Source organism: Schistocerca gregaria, chromosome 8, assembly GCF_023897955.1.
Source record: "Schistocerca gregaria isolate iqSchGreg1 chromosome 8, iqSchGreg1.2, whole genome shotgun sequence".
Taxonomy (NCBI): domain Eukaryota; kingdom Metazoa; phylum Arthropoda; class Insecta; order Orthoptera; family Acrididae; genus Schistocerca; species Schistocerca gregaria.
Window position 1 is genome coordinate 157,205,587 of NC_064927.1, and position 25,361 is coordinate 157,230,947.

Genomic DNA, 25,361 nt, shown 5'->3' on the forward strand with positions numbered 1-25,361 from the left:
TCACTGTCTATTGCACTGTTTCTGAGTGCTTCAATTGTGTAACCATTAGCTGCAGTTACTGAGTGTTTTGTTGAAAAAAAGGTGGAGTGCCTTGAAACCATTTCTGTCATTTGTAATGTGACTTTTGGACCATTGTATGTACCAGTCATTGTTTCAGCATTTACGAGGATGATTTGAAAAGTTCTTCGAATCACCACGGGAGGTCAGTGCTGGCGCAATGAATTGTTCGCATGATATTCATTGGACTGCTACCTGTGAACACGTGCCACATCAGTGCTCTTGGAAGAGAGCTGTGGCAGTGATGTGGCTCTGTTGTTGTTCCTGTGTAGTGATTTGCGAAGATGGAAAAAATTGAGATTCGAGCAGTGATTAAGTACTTCATAAAGAAAGGTATGAAAGCAAAGGACATTCATGCCAATTTCCAGAATACACTAGAGAACTCTGCTCCTTCATATTCAACTATTACCAAGTGGACAAATGAATTTAAATTTGTTTGGGAGAGCTTGGATGATGACCCATGCAGTGGTTGACCAAGATGTGTCACTACTCTAGAAATCATTGATAAAGTTCATGGAGGATTGCTGATTAAAAGTGCACGAAATTGCTCATGCTTGCCAGATGTCATCTGGAAGGGTATATCACATTTTAACTGAAGAATTATAAATTAAAAAATGAAATGAAAAAAAAATATATCTGCTAGATGAATGCCACAACTCTTGATGTTGTATCAAAAGCACATGAGAATGGACATATCGGAACAATGTTTGGCCTGTTTTAGGAGAAATGAAGAAGGTTTTTGCTCCAGTTTGTGACCGCAGATGAAACTTTGGTGCACTACTATACCATAGAGACAAAAAAACTGTCAAATGAGGGGAAACATGCTGATTCGCCACCACCAAAGAAAGCAAAGATAATTCCTCTGGTGGGAAGGGTCATGACATCAGTGTTCTGGGATGTGAAGGGGATTCTGTTTGTAGATTATCTCGCCACTGGGCAAACAATTACTAGAGAATACTATGCTAGCCTCCTGGAAGAAACTGCAACAAAAGATATGAAAAAAAGGTCAGGTTTAGCAGTGAAGAAAGTCATCTTCCAATCAAGACAATGTGCGCCCGCACATGTGTGCTGTGGTCATGGTAAAATTACAAGAACTAAGGTATTAATTGTCTCCACACCCACTTTATTCACCTGATACGGCTCTGTCAGACTTCCATCTCTTCCCAAAGCTGAAAATTTTTCTTGGTGGATGATGATTCACTTCAAACAAAGAACTGATAGCGAGAGTTGACAACTATTTTGCAGGCCTGGAGGAAACTCACTTTTGAGATGGGATCAAGGCACAGGAACACTGTTGGACCAAGCGCATTAATATACAAGTAGTCTACATTGAACATAAAAAAAAAGTTTCAATGATGTAAGTACTTTTTTTCTATTCTGGTCTGAGAACTTTTCAAACCACCCTTGTAGAATTCATTAGAGGATGTAATACCAAGAAGTATCACATATGTATATGTGTTACCTGGTTCTTGAGGTTTGCCATCAGTTACCAACTTCTTGCATACTTTAATTGTGTTGTTGTGTTTCTTACAGTAATTACATACTAATTTCATTTTCTTCTTTTCTCCATTCCTGAGATGATGACAGCCTTGATAAATATGTAGTGAGGACTTCTTGTTTACTGTCATCCTCCTCCTTTGTTTTAAAAGGCTTCTCATATGCATGCCATTGATTTGGCAGACTGCCAGCTGTCTGTCATCTCCAGACATTGGCATCCAGCTAGATTGAATGAAAAATCTTCTTCTGTTAGTATACCAAATATTTTACAAATCAAGAATAAATCAGGCATATATGGACTATTTATGGCATCCTTCCTGTTTGATTTCACTCCACACATTTTTCAGCTTTGAAATATGAGTAACGATAATCTTCAGCAGCCTTTTTGTAACTAAATAACTACAAACTAAAGTTGTAAACTTGGTCTTCAGAGACACCATCAAATACTCTACACAATTCTGTCCACTGTTTGTAAGCTATTTTCAGACACACTATTTTCTGCAAAGTTTTTTCCAGCAGATTTGTAGTTAAAACATGTAAAGTGTTATTGTCTGCTTTATGGAAAACTTCTAATGCACTTTTGTAGGTTTTCCTTTGTTCAATGATCATGCTTTCTATTAGTGTAGGCAACTAGATATTACTAACCTGCCTTCCACAACATCCAGAGTGCCAGGAATTACTTGCAGACAAATAACTATTGTGTGTTTCCAAGTATTGTAGTTCATTTTGTCTTTCAGAAATCCTGAAGTTGATAATTTTCAATGTATTTTACACTGGTTGCTTGGCATTATTAACCTCAAAGAAACCATGTTCTTGGAGATAACTTTAAATACTTGTAGCACAGAGTTACATTCTCATTTTTCTGCAAAAATACTTTGAAAGTGCACCTGGGCCCATAACCTGCTGGGATTTAGTGAAAAACAAACATTTACTAGTTTGAAAAACACTTGCTTTACTTATTGTGTCTGGTTTCTTTGACACTGAGTGGCTAGTAACAATGCAGTTAATTAGAACACTCTGAATAAGTAATACTTTATTAATCACAATAAAACTTATCTTTTCCCACAAGGCTCATCTGCAGCTATGAAACTGCACATGTAGATTTGTAGTTTAGAACACATTAAATGAGCCAAGATTACCAAGATGTGAATTGATACAAGTTCAGAATGGCAATACTATGGCTTCACTTCAGCCACTACAAAACATAAGTTCTTAGACACTTGCTGATACAGTTGTGGTAGTGTTGGCATGTAGACACAATTCACAGCAGACAGAAGTCTCTTCACTCCCCAATGGTTGATATGGGCTGTGTCATAGCAAGTCAACAGCACAATTATGTTACTGCAACAGGAACTTCCTGAAAGTGGGCAGGATCTGGTCTCAAACAGAGCTGCCCTTCTGGCCTCTGGTGACATTATTTCAGGTCAGAGGTGCAGTGGTGGCACCTCAGAACTAAGGGAGGCACAGTTTCTTCCTAGCATCTCATTGGCAACTTGTTATACCACTTTGCCATCGTCAGTACTCCTTGCACTGCTACTCATACTCAATGATGCTGCATTATTAAATATGACACAGTTTACAGAGAAAAAACAAATACCAGTATCTGCTGAATACAAGAATACAATCTTCAGTTATTAAATAATACTGAAGATGTAAACTAAATCAACAAACAGAGCACAGATTACATATTATCATTTTGCCTTCTAGATCAGTTTGTCACTAACAAAAATATGATCAAAGGCACAAATATGCTTATTACTCAACACGATATAACTTTTATTATGGATATATCTGAGATGCAAATTATGTTGTATTTATGGTCTCTCAGATTGTAATACATCAAAGTGTTACCAAGAAATATTGCTATGCAGATTCGAAACTTTCTTTCTAGTATTTCAACCTGAAATACCAATTTTTTAAAAAAATTATCAAAGTGGAAGACATTGCACTGAAACAGTACATGTAGCAATGCAATTAAACTGTGACAGTTTATGTAATGGCCACATTATGTTATTGAAAAAAAAATCAATTTTGGTTTTGGGAATAATGTTGTCAGTACTGAAATAACATAACAATCAGTATTATTCATATTACATAAATTTTATGTACCTGTAGTCCATTATGATCCAAGTGACAATTCTGCAAACAATTTACCATAGTAAAAGATATTTCATCATATTAGGGAGTTATCTTTTTTGAATAACATAGACTAGATCACAGTTTTATTTATATATGTTATTATACATTTTCAAACTTCATTTACGTGTAGTACAGCATTTAAACACAATAATCAAGAAATTGACTATCCCAGATGGCGAGCTTGTAAGGACAGCCCACTTTCAGGACATGGAGAAGTGCACTGGTCCAGAATGGAATATGCCTCACAGATTAACAGTAATGACCAGTGTACTAACCAACCAGGATGTGGTTTTAGGTGATTTTACACATATATCTAGGTAAATACTGGGCTGGTTCCCATGTCCTGCTTCAGACATACGACGAGTAATCTCTGAAAAACAATGTCACATTTGACCATGAAATGAACAATATATTTAGGCAGAAGGGGTATACAGATGCCTCCCCAGGCTGGTGCTGGCACTACTGTTAAAACGCTTTTGTGAGTGGTAACCTTACTGTAAAAATAGTCAATATGCAAGATTGTTGGTTCTTCATGAACTTTGGTGACATACTAAACCAGTCCTGACCAAGCATTGGCTGGAGGTAGATCACTAGAAAGGAAAGAAGAAAGGAATCAAAAAAATTATGAAATCAAATATGATAACTGTATGCTGTAACAGAATCCAAGAACTCTGTGGTTAAGCATCCATAATTAATTTTAACAATATAACACAAACTACATGTACACATCAAAATTGCATACATTATATCTTGCATGAAAATAAGGAGCTTTCTTGTCTTATGATTCACATGAACTGGAAAGCTGCAGTCTCACAGTGAGTATTTTAAATGTGTAATTATCAGTGTGAATTGTAATTGTCACAGATTGAATGCCACCCTTACCTTAACCAGAAGAAACTAATTCATTTCTGCAAGGAAATGGACATAATAGTAACTGCCTACTGTCCACTTGCAAATCCATCTATGATAATGCCAGGAGGGGAAGTGCCAACATTGGATAACCCAAAGCTGAAGTTACTTGCTGCCAAGTACAAGAAGACAGTTGCTCAAGTTATTCTTAGATATGTGGTAAGATACATGCATTAAAATTAATAGTAACAATAAGAACTAAAGAAGATCTTATCATCATTTTTATGTTAGTATTGTTTACATTGGAAAAATAAGCAAAATTCTTCATACATGTTTTGGCACACATTCTCTCTTTGAGAATGAACCCCACTTCAAATTTTCTTTTGTGTTATCCTTTGCATGACAGTAAACTGGATTTGTCTTTTTATCAGATAAGTTATCTGGTATGTGTTTCTAACTGTTTAGTATCATTTAAAGTTCAGATTGCATTGTTAGCTGAATAATACAGATTACAAATAGCATCATTCAGAGACTGCACTCAAACTGTGCATCAGCTGCTCTTTGCTCAGTCTTTAAGTACCACTACATAGAAAATATTCTATTACTGTAGAAGTGTGGTGGACCACTGCCCAGATTGTGAAACAAAGTGATGTAATTCTGTTGATTATGACTGCAGGTGAGTGACTGACCCTCAGTCCTTTTATACTCTCACTCCTGTCTTATCAAGAGATGCTCTTTAACAGTGTGCATCTTTCAAATTATATGTAGGGTGGCATCATTTAACCTGGGTCAGTCACTCACATGTGGTCATAGGCTATGGAATCACATAACCTAGTTTCATCGTCTGGACTCTATAATTATTGGTAGTGGTATGGCACATAGCTGCAGTGATAGAATATTTTCCATTAAGTGTAACTTACAGACTAAACAGTAATCACCTCATGCACTGCAGAACCATGTGGGTCTTAAACTGGTCTCAGTGAGAGCAATTATATAATAAAGAATCAAATAAATTTATAATGGGTCTTCATGACTTCACACAGTCAAATGTCTGAGACATGTCACAAAAAATTTTGTTACATAATGTTTCTAAAATTTGGTAGGTAATGCATAAATGGTGTTTTCAGTAGAGCAACATTTCTGAAAGGCAAACTGTATTTACTGATCATATTATTGTTGTTCAGGTGGGATACTATTCTAGAATACACCACCTTCTCAAAAATTTTGGAAAATTACATCAGTAGAGAAACAGATCAGTAGTTATTGACATCTCTCATACCGTCTTCCTTATCGAGATGTTTAAGAAAGGGACATTTCAGTCTCTCTGGAAAAATGCTTTGAGTAAGTGATGTATTACATATTTCAGATAAAACAGGGCTTATTATGTGGAAAAAAAATCTTTAGTGCTCTGCTGGAAATACAACCATATCCATATGAGCTTTTGTTTTTGAGGGAATAATAATTTTCTTAATTTTGGAGAGAGATGTTGGTGATATGTTCATATGATTACATTTGATGAGAACTACTGTTTCAGCATATTGCTGTGCTTTCTCTCTTGAACTGTTTGTCTATGTATTTTATACTGTCTTTAAGAAATGATGGTTAAATGAATTTGTTGCCTGTGACTAATCATTTATTGCCCTTTCATTTAAGTCAACAGTGATGTTATCCTTCTATTTTGCTGGTTCTCCGATGTCTCATTTCACTAAACTCCATATACTTTAAGTCTGTTGTTGGAATTAATGATCTCTGACATAATATGCATTTTCCTTTATTCTTTAAGAACTTTTCTTAGTAATTTTGAGTAGTTTTTATAGTTTGTACCTACTGTAGGAGCTTTGTTTGTTTTTACCATTAGATGCAATTCCCTTTTCTTTTCACAAGATACTTTAATCCCTCTAGTCATGAATGCTTTTTTACATGGCTGTTTAATATTCTTTGTGATTACATTATACAGAAAGCTATTTTCAGATAATGATATGAACGTATCATGGAACAGATTAAATTCCATGTCAGCATTTGGTTCATTGTAAACTTCATCCTAGGTCATCTCTTGTAAACTATTCTTAAAAGCATTTGTTCTGAAGTCATTAATTATTCTAAATGTGAGGAACTATCTCATTTATTTCAACTAATTGTGCATCATAATTAGAGAGAACATTTGTTACTGGATATATGATTATTTCATTTCTTTGAGGTTCATAAAAGAAAAGATTATCAATTAGGATCCTACTGTCTTTATCCACCTGTGTTCTCACAAGCGGTTCAAAATTTCCCAATGGGGATTTATATACAGTTAGAATTAAAAGTGAAGTATTTTTCATGTTAATTCCCAAGAACACACTTCTATGTGCTTGTAACTATAAAACTACTTGTCTCAATGTTCCTGAACTTGTGTTCTATCTTAATATATTTGACAACTTCTCCTTTTCCCATATTTGTTCTACGTGAGTAAGACACCAGAGTGTAATCTTTTACATTTAACTGCTCTGATCCTGTGATTATGTTGTGTTGAAATATTCACTGGATGCCTATTTTTTTCAGCACTCTTTAAGTTTTCTAAACAGTCAAGATGCTCTTTCATCTATCTCAGTCCCCTAATATTCTGATGAAATATGCTAACCTTACTTTTATGTGTGTCTATAAGCATTTTGTGCGATTCTTTTGTTATTTTAACTTATTTTATCAGAGGGTACCTGAATGCTGACCTTTATCTAAAGAGGCACCACCTGACACCATTAACAACAGGGATATTGTATTGTCTGAGGCCCTCCCCCTCCCCCCCTTCCCCTCCTTGTATATTTTCTGCAAGAAGCTCAGACAACATATTTTTCCCTCTCTTATTAAGATATAGGCCATATCTCATCGATTCCCATCTCCCAATTGTAGCAACAGGCACTGCACTCAAGTGCAATTTCATTTCAGTCAGCAGCAGCCAGCTCAAGTCTGTTTTCACACAGCTCACAGCAGTATTAACATGTGGTTGGTCATGGCACTGCAGGATCTACAGCAATTCCCTACAACCTCTGTTGCCTGGCTTAGGCTAGAACTTGGCTTCACAATACTTGTGACCTAATACTCCATTCCTAATTTATCTTGTACCATCTTGCTTACACTTCTCCCATGGCTTCTACATAACAGCAAGACTCTTTCCTTCTTACTCTCTTTTGGTACTGACCTACACTTAGGTTCTTTACCAGAAGTGTACTGGAACTTGCTGTGACCTACAGCTAGATGAGGCTCTTCCCCCCAACTTCTGGTAACAAGTCAAAGCTACTGGGTAGTATAGATGAAGCTGCAGAGGTGTTCCTCTTTCTCCCATTACTTGTTACACTTACCCATTTCCCATGACCTTTTTTCCCCTTCAACTTATCTAGCTTAAATAATTCAGCCCTCGGGGCACAAGTCTTTGCCTCTTGTTCAATCGTTCTCCTATCTTTTTTGCGGAGCCTACATTTCCATGGGAAGGCCTCACTGAATTCCCTATCCAACTCTCCGCTGCAGTTACCCCAGTGAAATTCCAGCCCACAATCTACACACACCACTCCCTATCTGACTACCTTACAGCAATATTCACACTTATCACGCATTTCAGCACAGATTAAACAAATAGAATTAAAACACTTAACACACTTTACACTATATGAATTTTACTAAGCTCAAAATAAGCACAAAAATTAGGCCTACAGGTAAAGCGATTCACGTGTATGTTGCAACATTAAAAGTTGATTATTATAACTTAAAAAAGAACTCAGCAGTCTCTTAACTGTTAATTAACTTATTCACAATAAAATGTAACTTTTAATTGCTACATATAATGAGTATTACTTGGTATTAGACAATATTTGCTATTGGCAGACTTTAATATACTTCTCAGGAATGGTATATTCTTTCAGATTCTGACCTCTCCCACCATACACATGAATTTACATGGTTTTCTCTCCATCATACGTGTTTCAAAGCTGAGTTACCTCAGTGCATTCTCACACTAACTTCTTATCTGGTGTGGAATTCTAATTCCTGCCAATAGCATAATAATTTTAATCAACAAATTATAACATCTATCTCACGAAATGTCATTCTCCGTAACAATTCAGTTCAACACATCATGTAGGCCCATTTTCATTAAATGTTAAAGGTGATGCTTTGGTTCACAAGCTATCCTCCCATTACATCACTTATGAATCATCTCCAATATTTCATCAACAAAATGACAAATTATAATACTGTGCTGCTCCCATGGTCTGCATAAGATACTTCTGTAAAAAGCTCATTCAATGTTCTAATTTCTCCTTCCTGGACTCTTTTGCATGACTTTTAATGCTACCACCACAAATTTACAACATGTTTGGAAACAGATTGTAGGTATTATTACCCTACAAAATTGTCACTGCCTTTAGCTGTCAAACACTGACACAGCCAATCATATTTTATTCAGTCTGTTAAGTAAGATCAATGTCACATTCATCAGTAGAGAATGTATTTTACAAAAAACTGAAACATATACATACATCATACATGAACACAAGAAAAATACAATTGCAATTAATAATATGTCCAGTACTACTACAGTGGCACTCACCTGAAGATGGCCAGAAGACACTGCACCAAAATATCGTGGCAGGAAGTTACTGATATCCGGCAGCTCTCCCGTGTTTTTATGGAACAATAATATGTCCAGTCACCCACAGCACTGATAATTGCTTGCTATCTCTGAGGCACGCTTGACACCAAATTTTCCACACATTAATATGGAAGAGGCCTCCAAATTCATCCAATCTGTGGTGTCAGCTGTTTCAAAGTGAAGATATTTCTTCCCTGCAAATTCTTTTTGATGTAAGACCATATATTTTCAATAGAATTAGCGTCAGGTAACTGTGAGGCTCAATCCAGTTCTTGCGCACCTTTATCCTTTTACCAGCTGCTGCAAGGACTGCTGTGATGCTTCAGATCATTGTCCTTCTGCAGTATCCAATCTTCATTTTTGTTCATGAATCAACATTTGGCAGTCAGCATCAAAACTTTTTGATAAATGTGATGCATAAGCTGCACTCATGCCTCTTCTTGTGTTCCACAGTCAAGAATTCAAAGTAAACTAATGCTTTTTGTACACTGCAAAGGAAAAAAGTTCCATGTGTTGGGTTGTGAAAAAACTAAGGCAATATCTTTTAACATCTGTGTGTAATGCTAACAATACTCTTATTTAACAGACTGTAACTCAAAATAATGGTCTCAAACATATCTCATCTCATATAAATTCACTGGCTGACCTGTCTGAATAAATATCTGTTCTTAAAATTGTTCCCATCTTCTACTTAAACTGACTAGCAGTTTGAAACCCAATCACCAATTTTAAGTCTTTTCACTATTTCTCTGACATAGTTCCAAATTCTCAGTAATTTCAGTTAACATAATACTAAGACAAACTCTCCATCATCACACCTCTACCTGGTTCTATTATCTGTTTGATTATTGACAAATTCTGCTGGACAGTGCTCAGACCTGAGAGAGTTCACTGCCTAATTGATGGACAAAAATCACAACACCAAAATATAATTAATGTACAGAAATGAAAATTCTGGATTACATTTGTCTAGGTTACATACTTATGTGATCAACATTGCCAGATGACAGATTAATGTAACCACAAAATAAGTCTTTGCAAATGTGAAATGCTGGTACATTAATAACCAGTGTAACTGCCAGAATGTTGGGTGCAAGCATGCAAATGTCCATACATTGTGTTGTACAGGTGTTGGATGTCAGCTTCTGGGATCGAGTTCTATGCCTGTTGCACTTGGTCAGTCAATACAGGGATGGTTAATGCTGTTTGTGGATGAGGCAGGAGCACCCATCCAATGATGTGCCATATGTGATTGAATAGAGACAGATCTGGTGATCGAACAGACCAAGGTAACACATCAGCACTATGAAGAGCATGTTGGGTTACAAGAGTGGTGTGTGGGCAAGTGATATCCTGTTAAAAAATACTTTCTGGAATGCTATTCATGAATGGTAGCACAACAGATTAAATCACCAGACTGACATACAAATTTGCAGTCAGGATGCATGAGATAATAACAAAGTCTCCTGCTCTCATATAAAATTGCATCCCTCTGGCTCAGAGCTGTCCTCGAAATAACCAATTCATAAGAGTTTTTTGTGTGACTGTGCTGCCAACTGCTGCTCAAACTGCTGCTGCAGATGCAATACGGTGCTGCATATGCCAAAATGGTGATCCACCCACTCTGTTGTCCAGAGCCCAGTCTTCTTGGAACTGTACATTCTTGTGACCACCACTGCCAGCATCATGTACAGTGGCTACATTCTTGCCAAATATTTCTGTAATATCAGAAAAGAACATCCAGCTTCTTGTAGCATTGTTACATGACTTTGTTCAATCTCAGTGGAGGTATTAATAGTGGCACATTGGTTCAGTGAAGTGTTCATAATGCCATTTTTGTTGCCTTAAAGGCATTCTTAACAAACATCAGCTCACCACATCCAATGTCAGAGTAACTAATGCTCACAACCATTAGAGTGTATATTTAAAGCAAACCTGGTCTGTTTCCTGATAAAAGTGTTACTAGTGCCACTCTTATGCGACTGGCACAAAATCAGAATAGACATCGTCTTTCAAAGTATAAACATGCCTACCAACTTTTGCCTATGTTGCACAACTCCTTCTTGGCATTGTGATTTTGTTTCATCAATGTACTTGTTATGAAGCAGGTCAATGTTGTATCTGAACATTTAATGTCATCTGACACCTGCTAATTTAAATCTACCACTGTGTTTTTGGAGTGGCAGTGACTGCATCTATTCTGAATACATCTTCTGTGATCTCATGTCCTGTGCATCACTTAATGATGTGAAGATCATGAGGAATGAATCTTTTGATGCTGTGTCAAAAGATGTGGCATCATACTCTACCAGATCAGGCATCTCAAAACTATCAACTACTGGTGAGCTAGTAGTGATGCACAGTCTAGAAGGACTGCTGCTATCTCTGGTTACAACTTCACATTGCAGCATACCTGTTTGTTTTGGTCACAAATCAATCTCCTGATGTAGTACAACTTGCACTACACAACACTAACTCGATTTGAAGTGTCATCAATCTCATCGGCACTATCCATGATTTTTTTGCAGATGTCATACATTATTTGCTCTTCTGCATCTGGCTTCAGTACCACACAGTCATATTTTCATCGGTGCTCCTGATTTGCATCAGTCATTTCATGTGTGGAATTACAATGCAATTCATCTTCTGTCACAGTATTTTTTTTTCACAAATTTGTGATTATAATCTTCCCAGATCTGTTTGAGAGTATCAGTCAATCTTTTGGTGTCTCTGAGAATATTGTATTCATGTGCACAATGAGTTGTTCCTCTCTATGATACACATCATCCTTCAACATTGCATACAATTGCGTTAATATTTCATTCCGTATAAAGTTTTTGGATTGACTTGCTCCCTCACTATTTACCTCTCTACTATCATTATGCCTTGCCTCTATCTTAGTCAGATTTATTTCCAAAGTTCAACCCTTGTCTTGTCTGAAATTATCTTCATTTGCTATTCACTTCAAAATATCAGTTAAATTCACTCCTTAGTTCCACTAGTCTGGCAGGCTAAACAACTGACTTATCCTAATTTCCTCCAAAATAAGACAGTCAACACAACACAGATAGACAACTCAAAGACAACACAACTGACACAAATAGGAAACATAAGCACCCACAATTGAACCACTACCTGAAATCGTTATCATATACAGACAATCTACAGCATGCATTCATGCATTATGTTTGTAAGTCTGCAGCTAACTAATTGTCATACCACTCCACTAATTTACGTTAACATAAAAGAAGAATTGCTTTAATTCAGAAAATCAAATGTCAATGAAAAAGATCTGTGCATTTAAAAAACAAAATTATCTGCAACTGGCAATTAATGACAAGACATATTCCATGTTGGGCACCAATTTATGTTGTTGCCAAAATACCACCAATATATTATTAAATTAAATTGCACCTGAGTATGGATATTGAAAATGCATAAAAGAATAGGACTGCCAGATGCAAGAATGTAAAGAGATCAGTCATAAATATTTACTTATAGAAGCAAAATGGATTTGGACCATGCTATTCAAGTAAATTTACAAATTACCTTTATACATAAGAAAAGGAAATAATAATTTGCCCATTAACAATTACAATATTTTCAGGACCCCTACAGGGATATTTAGATTGTGGTTGTTACATGAGAGCAAGAGGTATACTGCATTTTACCAGATGACAGTTGTTCTGTTGGCGATGATGCTGACAGCGTGCTGGATTCAGTTAGTGGTGTCTCATAGCACTGTGAAGGGAACAGGCAGGTATGCTGCAGATGGCTGGTCTCTTCTCTTGTGGCTGGCAGCACTTATCAGGCAGGTGGTGTGTGTGTGTTTGGTTGTAACCAGCACTTGATGTCCGGCTCAGATGCCCACCAGGAAGTATCACTGTTGCTGTCCCAATAACAACTGTCCCTCCAAGGTGGTCTTTTTTCTCCTTCCAGAACTATGTCTTGGGCATGGCCACATATTCAATGGGCTGGCTAATATTCTTCTTCTGGCCAATTGCATTATTGTTCACTGTCACTGTTAAACATTTTTCCACTTCCCACAGTTCCCAAATTCGACAGTAAGAAGGGAGGGCCACATTCAGATCTTACTGTGGGGAGAATTCCTTCACTGAGCAAACTCCATGTCACCAGTTGAGAATAAATATCCTGTGTCCCATTCTTTTTTTGCCTCCACTGGCTCCTCTAAAATCGTCTTCCACTTCAGTGTGATATTTCTCACATTTCATCTTGTAAAGAAAGCACGTGCAAGTGCTAAAAGGCTTTTTATACCCCCAAACTGTTAGCTCTGTCTATTGATCTGACACTGTGTCCTTTCTATTCAGCAGCATAGAAAAATATTCAGGTAAACAAAGTGGGGATGTTGCAGAGGGGGTGTCTCTCGGGTCTGTTGACTGCATGTCTACCTCCCACAGAGGACCAGGAGCAAGAGTGGCCAGCGGCTATCCTCAATTCTATTACAGGCTCTACACAGTACATGAAGCTTCTTACTTCAATACATTTTAATTTACTTTACATTTTGATGGTACTCTGTCGCCAAATGAAATGGTTCAGTGAACTACCCATCATATACTTTAATCAGCTAGAAAAGCTCTGATGAGATTGCAGAAAAATTACTGTCAGTTGAAAGACAAAAAGATTTATTTATATCTGGATGGAATGACATTCTCTTTTCATCAAATGGCTCTTAAACACTATTAAAAACCTCTTGACATTTGTTGATCCACTTCCATTTCTCATTCTTGTTCAATAGTGCATGTACAATTTGGTTATTAAAAACTTGTTCAGAAGCAAATTTTCTATAAAGCTCAATAGCCCCCTGAATGACTTAAGCTATCTCTGGCTGTTTGGTTCTGGGAACTCTGTAATTGCCCTTTTCTCCTCAGGAACAGACAAAATCTGAACACCACACTTTATATCGCCAAGAAAATTTACTCTTTCCTAACATATTCAGTTTTATTCAGTTTTGACCATGTCAGAATCAGTCCTCCTTTTATTAAATGTTGAAATAGTTTGCACAGAATGTGACAATCTTGGTCCAACCTTTTGGTAGCCCTCGATAGGTCATCCTCATAAATAGTAATCTTCACCATTAATTTCTTTCCCAATGCCTTGACAAAAACCTCTTCCATGAAAGAATGATCAGTACGTTTTGCTCTGTATCACTAGGGGAGCTTCCCAGTATCAACAAGTCAAGTCACAACTCGTCATAAATTCAGATTCCATAATCTGTGTATGTATGCGTGTGTGTGTGTGTGTGTGTGTGTGTGTGTGTGTGTGTGTGAGATGTACAGAGAGGGGTGGAGGAGGTGAAGGATAGAGAGAGGGGGGAAGAAGAGGCGTGTGCTATATATGCGACATATGTCGATGCAAGTGGGTCTACAATTTGTCACTATCTTTCTAAAAGGGTTAATGAGCTAAAATAATAGTAACAACCATGGCCAAAATACATTAAATAATCTTCTACAATTTATGAATCTCAATAACTTTTCAAACCAAGTTTGATTTTGATGCTAACATGAATCCAACATCTTTACACTCAGCTGAACAAGAATTAGAATCAGTTTCCTGTGTACAAATTTAGTAAAAACAAGTTTTAAGATTCTATTAATTTAGTTCACATATTTTTGGATAGTAGTTATATTTCAACACATTTTTGTTATATGTTATCAAAATTATATTCCAGGTATTTTAATTACGTCAGTGTATTGAATTTATAGTGTTACAATATACCGGGTGATCAAAAAGTCAGTATAAATTTGAAAACTGAATATATCACAGAATAATGTAGATAGAGAGGTAGAAATTGACACACGTGCTTGGAATGACATGGGGTTTTACTAGAACCAAAAAAATACAAAAGTTCAAATGGCGCTTCACCTGATCAGAATAGCAATAATTAGTATAACAAAGTAAGACAAAGAAAAGATGATGCTCAATATGTCCACCATCATCCCTCAACAATAGTTGTAGTCGAGGAATAATGTTGTGTATAGCACTGTAAAGCATGTCCGGAGGCATTGGCGTCAAATGTTGTCTTTCAGCATTCCTAGAGATGTCGATCGATCATGATACACATGCGACTTCAGGTAACCCCAAAGCCAATAATCGCACGGACTGAGGTCTGGGGACCTGGGAGGCCAAGCATGATGAAAGTAGCGGCTGAGCACACGATCATCACCAAGCGACGCATGCCATAGATATTTCATGCTTCTAGCAATATGTCATTCCAAGCATGTGTGTCAATTATTACCTCTCTATTTACATTATTCCATGATTTATTAAGTTTTCAAATTTATACTGACTTTTTGATCACCCGGTATGTTCATGTGTTTGTACTATTTTGCATAAACATGGCAGGATAGAATACAGTGCTTCGATAAAGTGTGAATCAATTTTCATTAACAATCATCCCAGTCTACTACTTTACAAAATTCAAATGGCTCTGAGCACTATGGGACTTAACATCTGAGGTCATCAGTCCCCTAGACTTAGAACTACTTAAACCTAACTAACCTAAGGACATCACACACATCCATGCCCAAGGCAGGATTCGAACCTCTGACCGTAGCAGTCTTGCGTTTCTAGATTGAAGCGCCTAGAACTGCTCGGGCACTTCTGCCGGCCTACTACTTTACAGCTGGGTAGTACAAAAGGCAGGACATGGTTCTTAATAGAGTGTGTGGCCACCATGGACAGCAGTGAATGGTCTGCAAGATGCTCCTATGTTGCCCACAAGATTGGTAAGGAGTTCTTGTGGTAGAACAATAATGGAAATTCCTGGATAGAGCAACACTTAAAGTAACAGAAAGGTGATCACCCACCTGCCTCAGATTGATGTGTGGAGCACAGGAACACATAACAGAAATGTGGTCAAAAAGAAGGCTGATTATTGATACTCAGTTACTGCTTTCGGTAGTCAAGTATCAATAAGTAGTCTTTTTGTGGCCATGGGAGTATGCATTTGGGATTCTATGTGGGTTTGTGTGTGTTTGAATGTATGCACTAGTGCTACAGGAAGAGTTAGTGCTTGAGACCTAATGTGAATGGTGTTTTCTCTTATGTGTTTCTGTGCCCCATACATTGATCTACTATAGGTAAGTGGTTGTCTATCCATTATTTTACATATACATCTTGTGGTAGGGTATCCCATTACTCTACTAGCGTGTTTGGCAACTGCTGAGTGGTCATTGATGTGTGTGGACATGCTGTAATACATCTCCCCATCACATCCCAGAAGTGCTCAGTGGTACGTAAGTCAGGGGATTAGGCAGTCCATTTTGTTTACCAAATATCCTCTAGTTCCATGAGCTTCTCCACCTGTGCAGTTCGATACGGCGGCACACTGTCATCATAAAAAATGATGTCAAGCCTGAATGCACCGCTGAAAAGCTGTAGTGTCACAATAGTACAGTGTCACACTGCCCCTTCTCTGCCTGAGCCCTTGGTGAAGACACATCTCTCCACACCGTGCGTGCATCATTGTTGATTCTGTAATATCTTAACTATGACATCAGTCACTTCATTATGTTATGTTTCAGTCTGCCACAGTACACATGTAGCTAATGGAACTCTTGAATTGCTGAATATGGATATTTAGATAATTTGTAGAGTGAGTGGCTAATAAGGTATGTTTCTCATGTTCTTTTGAATGGGTAGGGATTCCCAGCTTCTTGATTTTTCTTATATGAGAACCTGTTGAATATCTTTCCAAGAGAGTAAATAACTCAATTTTAAATGATGGACATAGAGGCTAAGTCAACATAAGAATTGTTTTTGTGTTGTGACTGTGTAAGTCACAGTTTAGTTCAAACTGATTTTTACTATCATTAGCAAAAACCACTAATGATTAAATATAATGAGAAGTGAGTGGAATAATACCAAGATTTTAAAAACACTTCTGCAAGAAGTAGAGTTATCTACTTTACACAATGTATCAGCATCTCACATATGGCAGTAAATTGACACAGTGTACAAAACTGTCCATTTTTACAAGGTGGAATGTGGGTTTTGCAATAAGTGTTCACTTCTTTTAATGGTCATCATCTGATCACTATGAACAACATGTAAATTTGATGAGAATGAGTTTGTGAATTATACAATGAATCCATGACAAACAAATTAAGGTACAGGAAAGAAATACATGCAAATATGAAGGAGTACTTGAGAAAGCACTAAAAACTAATTTAATTACTAATATGTGATTTTAATTTGGTCTTTAATGGAACAAACTAAGAAACAAAGTAACTACTAATTGACTGTACTACCAATATGACAAATAATACATTCTAATTTTTGTTGGTATTTATGGTGTCTACAAGGATCCAGACAATACAAATTGTTTAGTGAATAATCATGTATGTTTGTATTTCCACTTAGGGACAACAATATATTAATTATTTAATACAAATTCTCATTACCATCATACTGTGCTAGTCAACATATATTTCTGAATTTTTCTTACAGTTTCAACTGGGTGCAGTACCAATCCCAAAGCCCTTCAACAAGAAGTCAATTGAGCAAAACATCCAGATATTTGATTTTAAGATCATCAGTAATGACATAACCTACATAAATACACTTAACAAGAACTATAGGATCTTTCCATTTACTGAGTAAGTATGTGAGACAAATTAGATTCCATAAAAACAAACTGCTTGCCTATTATTATTGATACTAGTCATAAGAAAAAAAAGATATTTTGTATGACACTTGCCAATAGCTTGATTAATTGTTTATAGACATAAAAACTTGCTGTGTACCTGAGTATGATGGCCATGGACACATATTAGTGTACTATACCATACTGTGAAATGTTTGTAATGGTTTGCACATTTTTTTAAAAACTTATGAAACTATATAAAGCTGTGGTGTGGGGCACAGTGTAACACTGTTGCAGCAACATGAACAGTGCAGTCCCTATTCTAGGAGCCTGCTGATAACAGTCCATTCAAAGCAATGTGTTATACCTCACCCTTTCAATCTGAAAAATGATGTCTGCAAGTTTTAAAAAGGAGCTTTCTCCTTTAGTTTGTAATATCTCTTTATATTCGATGAATTATTCTGATACAATTCTACCCTTGAATGACGTTTACAAAATTTCTATCTTCATACTCCATGCACAAAATAGTTTCATACAATAGCTATGCCATGAGTGCATAATTATTCTTTGTAGTACACTCTCTGGTGGTTATTAGAAGAAAAAGCTTTCGAGATTGTCTTCATGCCGATTAGCCTGAGCTTGGTTTGAAGAATTGTAAAATGAATATTGAGATTTATGACAAAAGATAACTGAGACGGAATGGTACGATTAAAAGGGATATATATATATATATATATATATATATATATATATATATATATATATATATATATATATATATATATATATATATATAAAACAGAAAGAAACTTCCACAAGGGAAAAATATATTAAAAATAAAGATTCCAAGACTTACCAAGCGGGAAAGCGCCGGCAGACAGGCACATGAACAAAACACACAAACACACACACAAAATTACGAGCTTTCGCAACTGGCAGTTGCTTCGTCAGGAAGGAAGGAAGGAGAGGGAAAAATGAAAGGGTGTGGGTTTTAAGGGAGAGGGTAAGGAGTCATTCCAATCCCGGGAGCGGAAAGACTTCCCTTAGGGGAAAAAAAAGGACAGGTGTACACTCGCACACACACACACATATCCATCCGCACATACACAGACACAAGCAGACATATTTACATCTGTAAATATATATATATATATATATATATATATATATATATATATATATATATATATATATTAAAAACGAAGATTCCAAGACTTACCAAGTGGGAAAGTGCCGGTAGATAGGCACAATAAATAAAATACACAAACACACACACTGAATTTCTAGCTTTCGCAACCGACGGTTGCTTCTTCAGGAAAGAGGGAATGAGAGGGAAAGACGAAAGGATGTGGGTTTTAAGGGAGAGGGTAAGGAGTCATTCCAATCCCGGGAGCGGAAAGACTTCCCTTAGGGGGAAAAAAATGACAGGTGTACACTCGCACACACACACATATCCATTCGCACATACACAGACAGAAGCATATATATTGCTCCTTCATAAAAAAGGTATTTGACATTTGAGAATTAATGATATTCATCGATATATTGCATAGTTGTTAATCAGAAGGGAACTTCCGAAAGACTGGATACGAACCTGCATTTAATAATCCAAGAGCTCCATTACTTCTTCGGAAGGTTAAACTTCATCAAAGCCAAATATCCACTTGATCTGAGGTTTCCCGACTGATTATACAATGCTCCCAAAATTACGAGGCATTTTATTTGTACAGATTAGCAGACTGCCACAAAGCACGAGCCTGCAGAGAAGAAGAATCATCACCTGATGTCATTCTAACAAGTAAAATTTCTGAATCATTTTGAATGACTGAGCTGTGAATGTGTTTCCTATCATGAGTGAGTGATTGCTCGAACGAATTGAGAACTACATAGATAGGAGGAAATATTACAAGTTCATTATATGCAATTATGAAGAGGAACTGGAGAAGACACTACAAAACTAATTTCATTACTCATACATGATTTTAATTTAGTCTTTAACAGAACAAACTAAGAAACAAATCAGTTAATTGTCTTCTGTTTTTGAGATTTTTGTTAGGTTTGTACATGTACCATATGCTGAGGTGAACGCAGCACACCTGTGAAATGGAGCGGCAGGTAACGATATTATGGCATGGTGCAGCACTTGGTGCAGTAAGTGATTATTCCAAGCCACTAATGTCCCACTTATGAGATGTGCTCCAATTCACACAATCTCCAAGGACTTGGAGACTTGCTTGTTGACATCTCTATGAAAATAAGATGGCCATTGCTTGACAACCAGAATACACAAGAGTTGATCTACAAGACAAATATTTTATAACTTGGAGTAAAACCACTTGCAACAATGCAATGTACTTATTTGGAATAGAAAGTGAATACATATGTAGCAAAGAAGAAGAGTCTGAAATCATTCAGCAATAGGTGGTATCTTAAGTAACTTCCCACTCTGACACAGGTATCACAACAGAGGAAAAGGAGTCCGAAGCCAAGATAACTGGGCCACAATACTTTTGTAACTACTTCCAACTGCCAGAAAGTAAAGTGACTGTAAAAAGACATGCAAATGGACCATTATACATGCATGCTACATCACAAGCCCCTGACAATGATATGGTTTTAGTGAATCACATGAAGACCCTTCTAATACACCAACGAGGAAGATGCACCATGTCAGTATTTAACTGATCCTGATATTTTTATTGATATGAAAGAATGAAAGTAGTGGTGGAGAGGGAAGGGGAGGGCGGAGGAAGAGGCGAATGAGTTGCACTGCAACACATAACCAAGTTGAAAAAATGTTTGAAAATCATTCAAGTGGCAACAAAAGACGAAAAGGAAAATAAAACTAAAATCAACAAGATAAGTCCACTTTCAAAATAATCTGACTTGCCTGAAACAATGGAAGACAAAATCTGTGTTTCTTTAGATTACTCAGTGGCACTATCAAACTTCAAAATGGAGCCAGTTGTTCCAAAATGATTATGTTTTACTAGGGTATTCTGGCAAGTATCCAGTTCACTTTACTGGTAAACTGGTCAGGAATAAGAATGATGGTGGTTTCTATGAAGTGGAATTCCTCCATTTGAGGCGCAAAATACATGCAAATTTGTATATCTTCACATAGCTGACACAACATATGTGTCAGAAAAAAGTGTAATAATGATACCACCAAAACCTCTTTGATTAGAGAAAGCCAAAAGGCAGTATGAATGTCTTAAATTGTATGTCAATAAAAATTGTTAATGTTTGATGAATATTGTAAAAAACTGTTATTATTTTCAAAGATTGTAAATATTGGCTTTTTCTGGCATTTAATTGCAATTACGGTCAGAAGTAGGAAAAAATGTGAGTTATGTCATTTTTCTTGCACTGAGGCACAATGTCACAATGCATCCAAACTTAATATTTTCAATAAATACACCAACGTCAATGCCAAATCATGTCTTTGAGTTTTAAATGAGTATTATGAGAACCTAAAAGGTAAATGCATGAAAAGAATAATTAATACTTTCACAAATACATTTTTCAAAATTTAAGAAAATATCTTTTCTGTTACAGTGTGCCTACCTTCCCCTGTTGGCTGAAAGAGCCACAAAAAATGGACTGTTATAAAAAATCACTGACGTATCCTCATTTTCACCCTTTGGTACTTAAGATATGCCTCTCAAAGTTACCTATTGTCAATCATCAATATAATAACTAAGCAGTCACTGACACTAAAGACCATGCACTTTTGGTGAGTTACTTCAGTCTCTGTCAGTTTAGAGCCACAATCTTCATGAAATACCGAACTCTTTAAGAGTTTTTTGAACTTGTCCCACCAGCATAATATTTTGATTTACCAAGTTTGTATGATTTTGTGGCAACTGCTCCAATACAGCCCAGAGAACATTGGTATCAAACAATGGAAAATTCAGGATGGAATGTAACAATACCTTCGTTAGTCATTGTCGTCACCCATCTAGTACCTTCCCTGTTCCCATACTGGCACTTAACACATAGCCCTCTATTCCATCAATGCACTCAGTCTTTTTATTTCTCTCCTTTTCCACAATCCCCCCACCCCCCACCCCTCCTTCGATCTCCATCTAACCTCCCGACTGCACCTATCTGCCCTACCCTCTCTCCATTTCATCTCAGCATGCTCCTCAACAGCACTTCACTGTCCACCGCCCCTACCCTGCTATCCTTCCCCTCCCTGCTCCACCCACCTTCTTATCCCCATCCAGTTACCCCTCCCATCTTGCCTCAGAGTGTGGCTTCATCTGCCAGAGACTGTGTGTGTGTGTGTGTGTGTGTGTGTGTGTGTGTGTGTGTGTGTGTGTGGTGGGTGGGTGTCTGTATCTATGTTTTGTTGGCTGAAAGTTTATTTTATGACAGTCTTTTTATAGTGCCTGTCGGTGGCCCAGCGTCTGTGCCATATGGAGAAATTTGGTAAAGTTATTCTTGTAATGTGGCCAGATATTGGATTAGCTTGCTCTTCAATGTATTTTTAAGTCACTGACTTCTCATTATTCTATGTCCCTCTTCATATGTCTGTCATCTCCATTCTTTATCATATTTTATATCTAAAAACAAAGATGATGTAACTTACCAAACGAAAGCATTGTCATGTTGATACACACACAAACCTACACACAAAATTCAAGCTTTGGCAACCAACGGTTGCTTCATCAGGAAAGAGGGAAGGAGAGGAAAAGACGAAAGGATGTGGGTTTTAAGGGTGAGGGTAAGGAGTCATTCCAATCCCAGGAGCGGAAAGACTTACCTCAGGGGGAAAAAAGGACAGGTATACATTCACACACACACACATCCATCCACACATATACAGACACAAGCAAACATTTCTTCTGTCTGTATATGTGCGGATGGATATGTGTTTGTGTGTGTGTGTGAATGTATACCTGTCCTTTTCCCCCCCTAAAGTAAGTCTTTCACTCCCAGGATTGGAAAGACTCCTTACCCTCTCCCTTAAAACCCACATCCTTTCGTCATTTCCTCTCCTTCTCTCTTTCCTGATGAAGCAACTGTTGGTTGCAAAAGCTTGAATTTTGTATGTGTGTTTGTGTTTGTTTGTGTGTCTATCAACATGCCAACACTTTCGTTTGGTAAGTCACATCATCTTTGTTTTTAGATATATTTTTCCCACGTGGAATGTTTCCCTCTATTATATTCTTTATCGTATTTTACTAGACTTAGGATTTATCTCAGAATTTTTTCAAAAATGTTGAGCTGCTCTGTATCAGCCATCCTCCTTGACCACATTTTTGGTCAACTGGTTGGAAGATAATGTTATGTAGATTGATCTTAGTCCAGAGTGTGAACTACGTGGCTCCTAGTGTACTTCATAGGCCAAAATAGCAATTGCATTCTTCTAAATTTTCTTTTATAATAAAGTATATGTCTCTGTGTAGCGTAAACCATTTTCATAGGTACTTAAATTTATTCATTTATTTAAATGTCAATCTGACTGCAGATAGTGAGAGTTGCCTTACTCAGACAATGATATCAACAAGTATTTGGTGTTGCTTTTTCACTGATATGTAAACACACTTTTACCACCTATTTCATGATGAGTTTTACCTCATTTCTCATATCATCCTTGCTGTGGCTCAGCAATGCAGTATCATATCTGTAGTCTCAGAAATTATGATGACCATTCAGGATGACGCCAACCCATTTTCATCAATCTGCCTGTCTGATGAACAGTTCTAGATGTCCCTGAACAATACAGAACATATTTTATAACAGCTGTCTACATTTCTTTGTGAAACTGCTATCATCATTATTATCCATATTTACAGATTATCACAAAAATATTTCTATGAAAAAGTTACAACCATGCTTTCATATTGAAAAGCCAAGATTAATGCATTAGGCTGGTGATAGTGTGTAGCATACAAAAGTTTTATCTAAACTTGTGGAAATTTCTCTCTCTTACAGAGCAAAAGCTTCTAAATATTACCCTTTTGATGATGAATTCTGAGGCACCACAGAAGATGTACCTGAACAGAAAAAATTCTGCAAAGAAACTACAAAGTGCTACAGATTTTTTTAATGTTATTTTACTGTTAACCTTTCTGTAGCAGCACCATGTGCCACATAACTGTGATATTTTTGTAAATATACTACTTCAAGAAAGCTGATGATATGTTACTTCATTATAAAAATGACCAGGTAGCGTATTTCACTTTTTAGTGATGTTACAGAAAATTGTAAGTTGATTGGGACAAATGAGGACAACTGTCAACAATGCAGAAAAGGTATAGATTGCCTCTAGACCTGTTTTTATAAGATTATCTGCAAATCAGAAATCACACTAGCTTTGAATGTGAGGAACAATATATCAAACAGCTTCCATTAAATCTTAAAATTCAACTGTGTTTGCAGCCATGATGGAAGCTGGGATGTTCCTGTTATGTTTCTTCCATTTAATTCCTTTAAAATCTGATGATTAATCTTTCAGTCTATTGCTTATTAGTTTTTGACGTGATAATAGAACATCATTGTATGGGATATGTCACTGGGAAAATCATCAGTGTTATTTGTTTTGTCTCCACGGTTCATTTCTTAAACTGCATTTACTTTATAAGAGTCACATTAAATGCAATATTCAGGGTACTTTTTCTTATACTGAATATTCATCAGATTCCACTGTCAGAACTAGCACATGTTTTAGTAATTTTTTTCATGAAACTTCATGCATTTTTGAAATTTACTTCATTTCTATGAGGGTTATATATACTGTAGTGACTAGAATAATATTTTGTATGTTTTATTGTGTAAACTGGTTCTTGGAATTAGTAGTAGATCATTAATCTTGTACATGGAAAATATTGCATTTTTTGGTTTCATGACATGTACAACTTTATACTTCTCTACATTAAGTGTTTGTCCCTATAGCTTGCATGAATACCAGACACAATAGAAGTACAATAAAAATTTCTCCATGGTTAACTAATAAGATGGTATTCTTGAGATGTATTATGACTTGTAATTTATTTCAAAAGGCCAATAATGAATCAGACACTAGCTACTCAGAAATTGCAGCAGTGTATCTAGAAGGAATAAAATAACAGTCAAATGGCTACAGCATTATCATTTAGATAACATTTACTTGGTAACTCTCAGCTTAATATGTCAGCAACAGCAACAGTGGTCACATTACAGACTTTCATACTACTGTAGACCTTGGGTGTGAAACTAGCAGTCCACAGGCTGTCTGTGGTATGTGGTGAATATTTTTGCAGCCCAGTCCTGCAATTGCCAAAATGCTGTGCAGTGTGTTAACAGCAAGGTGGCTGACTGCCAAAGGAGATTGTGAAGATTGGAGGAAATGAGATAGATGCCCACATAGGATGCCATGGGGTGAGTAGTAGTACAAAGGGTGGGGGTGGAGATAGGGGGTGGGGGGGGGGGGGGAGGAGGACAAGTTATACCTGTATCAAAGAATGTAGACACCTTAACCTGTGCTTTTTGCTTCCACTGAAGTCATGCACAGAGATAAAAACTGCTTAATTGTTGTTCACAATAGAAACTGAACTCATATTATGTATTGACTTAGGTAATAAATAACATAACTGCAACAAC

General features: G+C 36.7%; 1 protein-coding gene across 3 annotated transcripts in view; it reads left to right on the forward strand.

Annotated features, from left to right (window-relative positions):
* LOC126283956 (aldo-keto reductase family 1 member B1-like) overlaps positions 1–25,021 on the forward strand; it is a 71,396-nt gene extending 46,375 nt beyond the window's left edge. The window contains exons 5-8 of one of the 3 annotated variants that reach the window (XM_049982394.1): positions 4,558–4,761; positions 17,636–17,784; positions 19,502–19,569; positions 23,715–25,021. In XM_049982394.1, coding sequence (XP_049838351.1) covers positions 4,558–4,761; positions 17,636–17,784; positions 19,502–19,569; positions 23,715–23,857 — 564 coding nt within the window. In that variant the 3' untranslated portion in view covers positions 23,858–25,021. The remainder of the gene's footprint in view (positions 1–4,557; positions 4,762–17,635; positions 17,785–19,501; positions 19,570–23,714) is intronic. The other 2 variants (XM_049982395.1, XM_049982396.1) reach the window with 2 other exon arrangements.
* Positions 25,022–25,361: the final 340 nt, after the last annotated feature.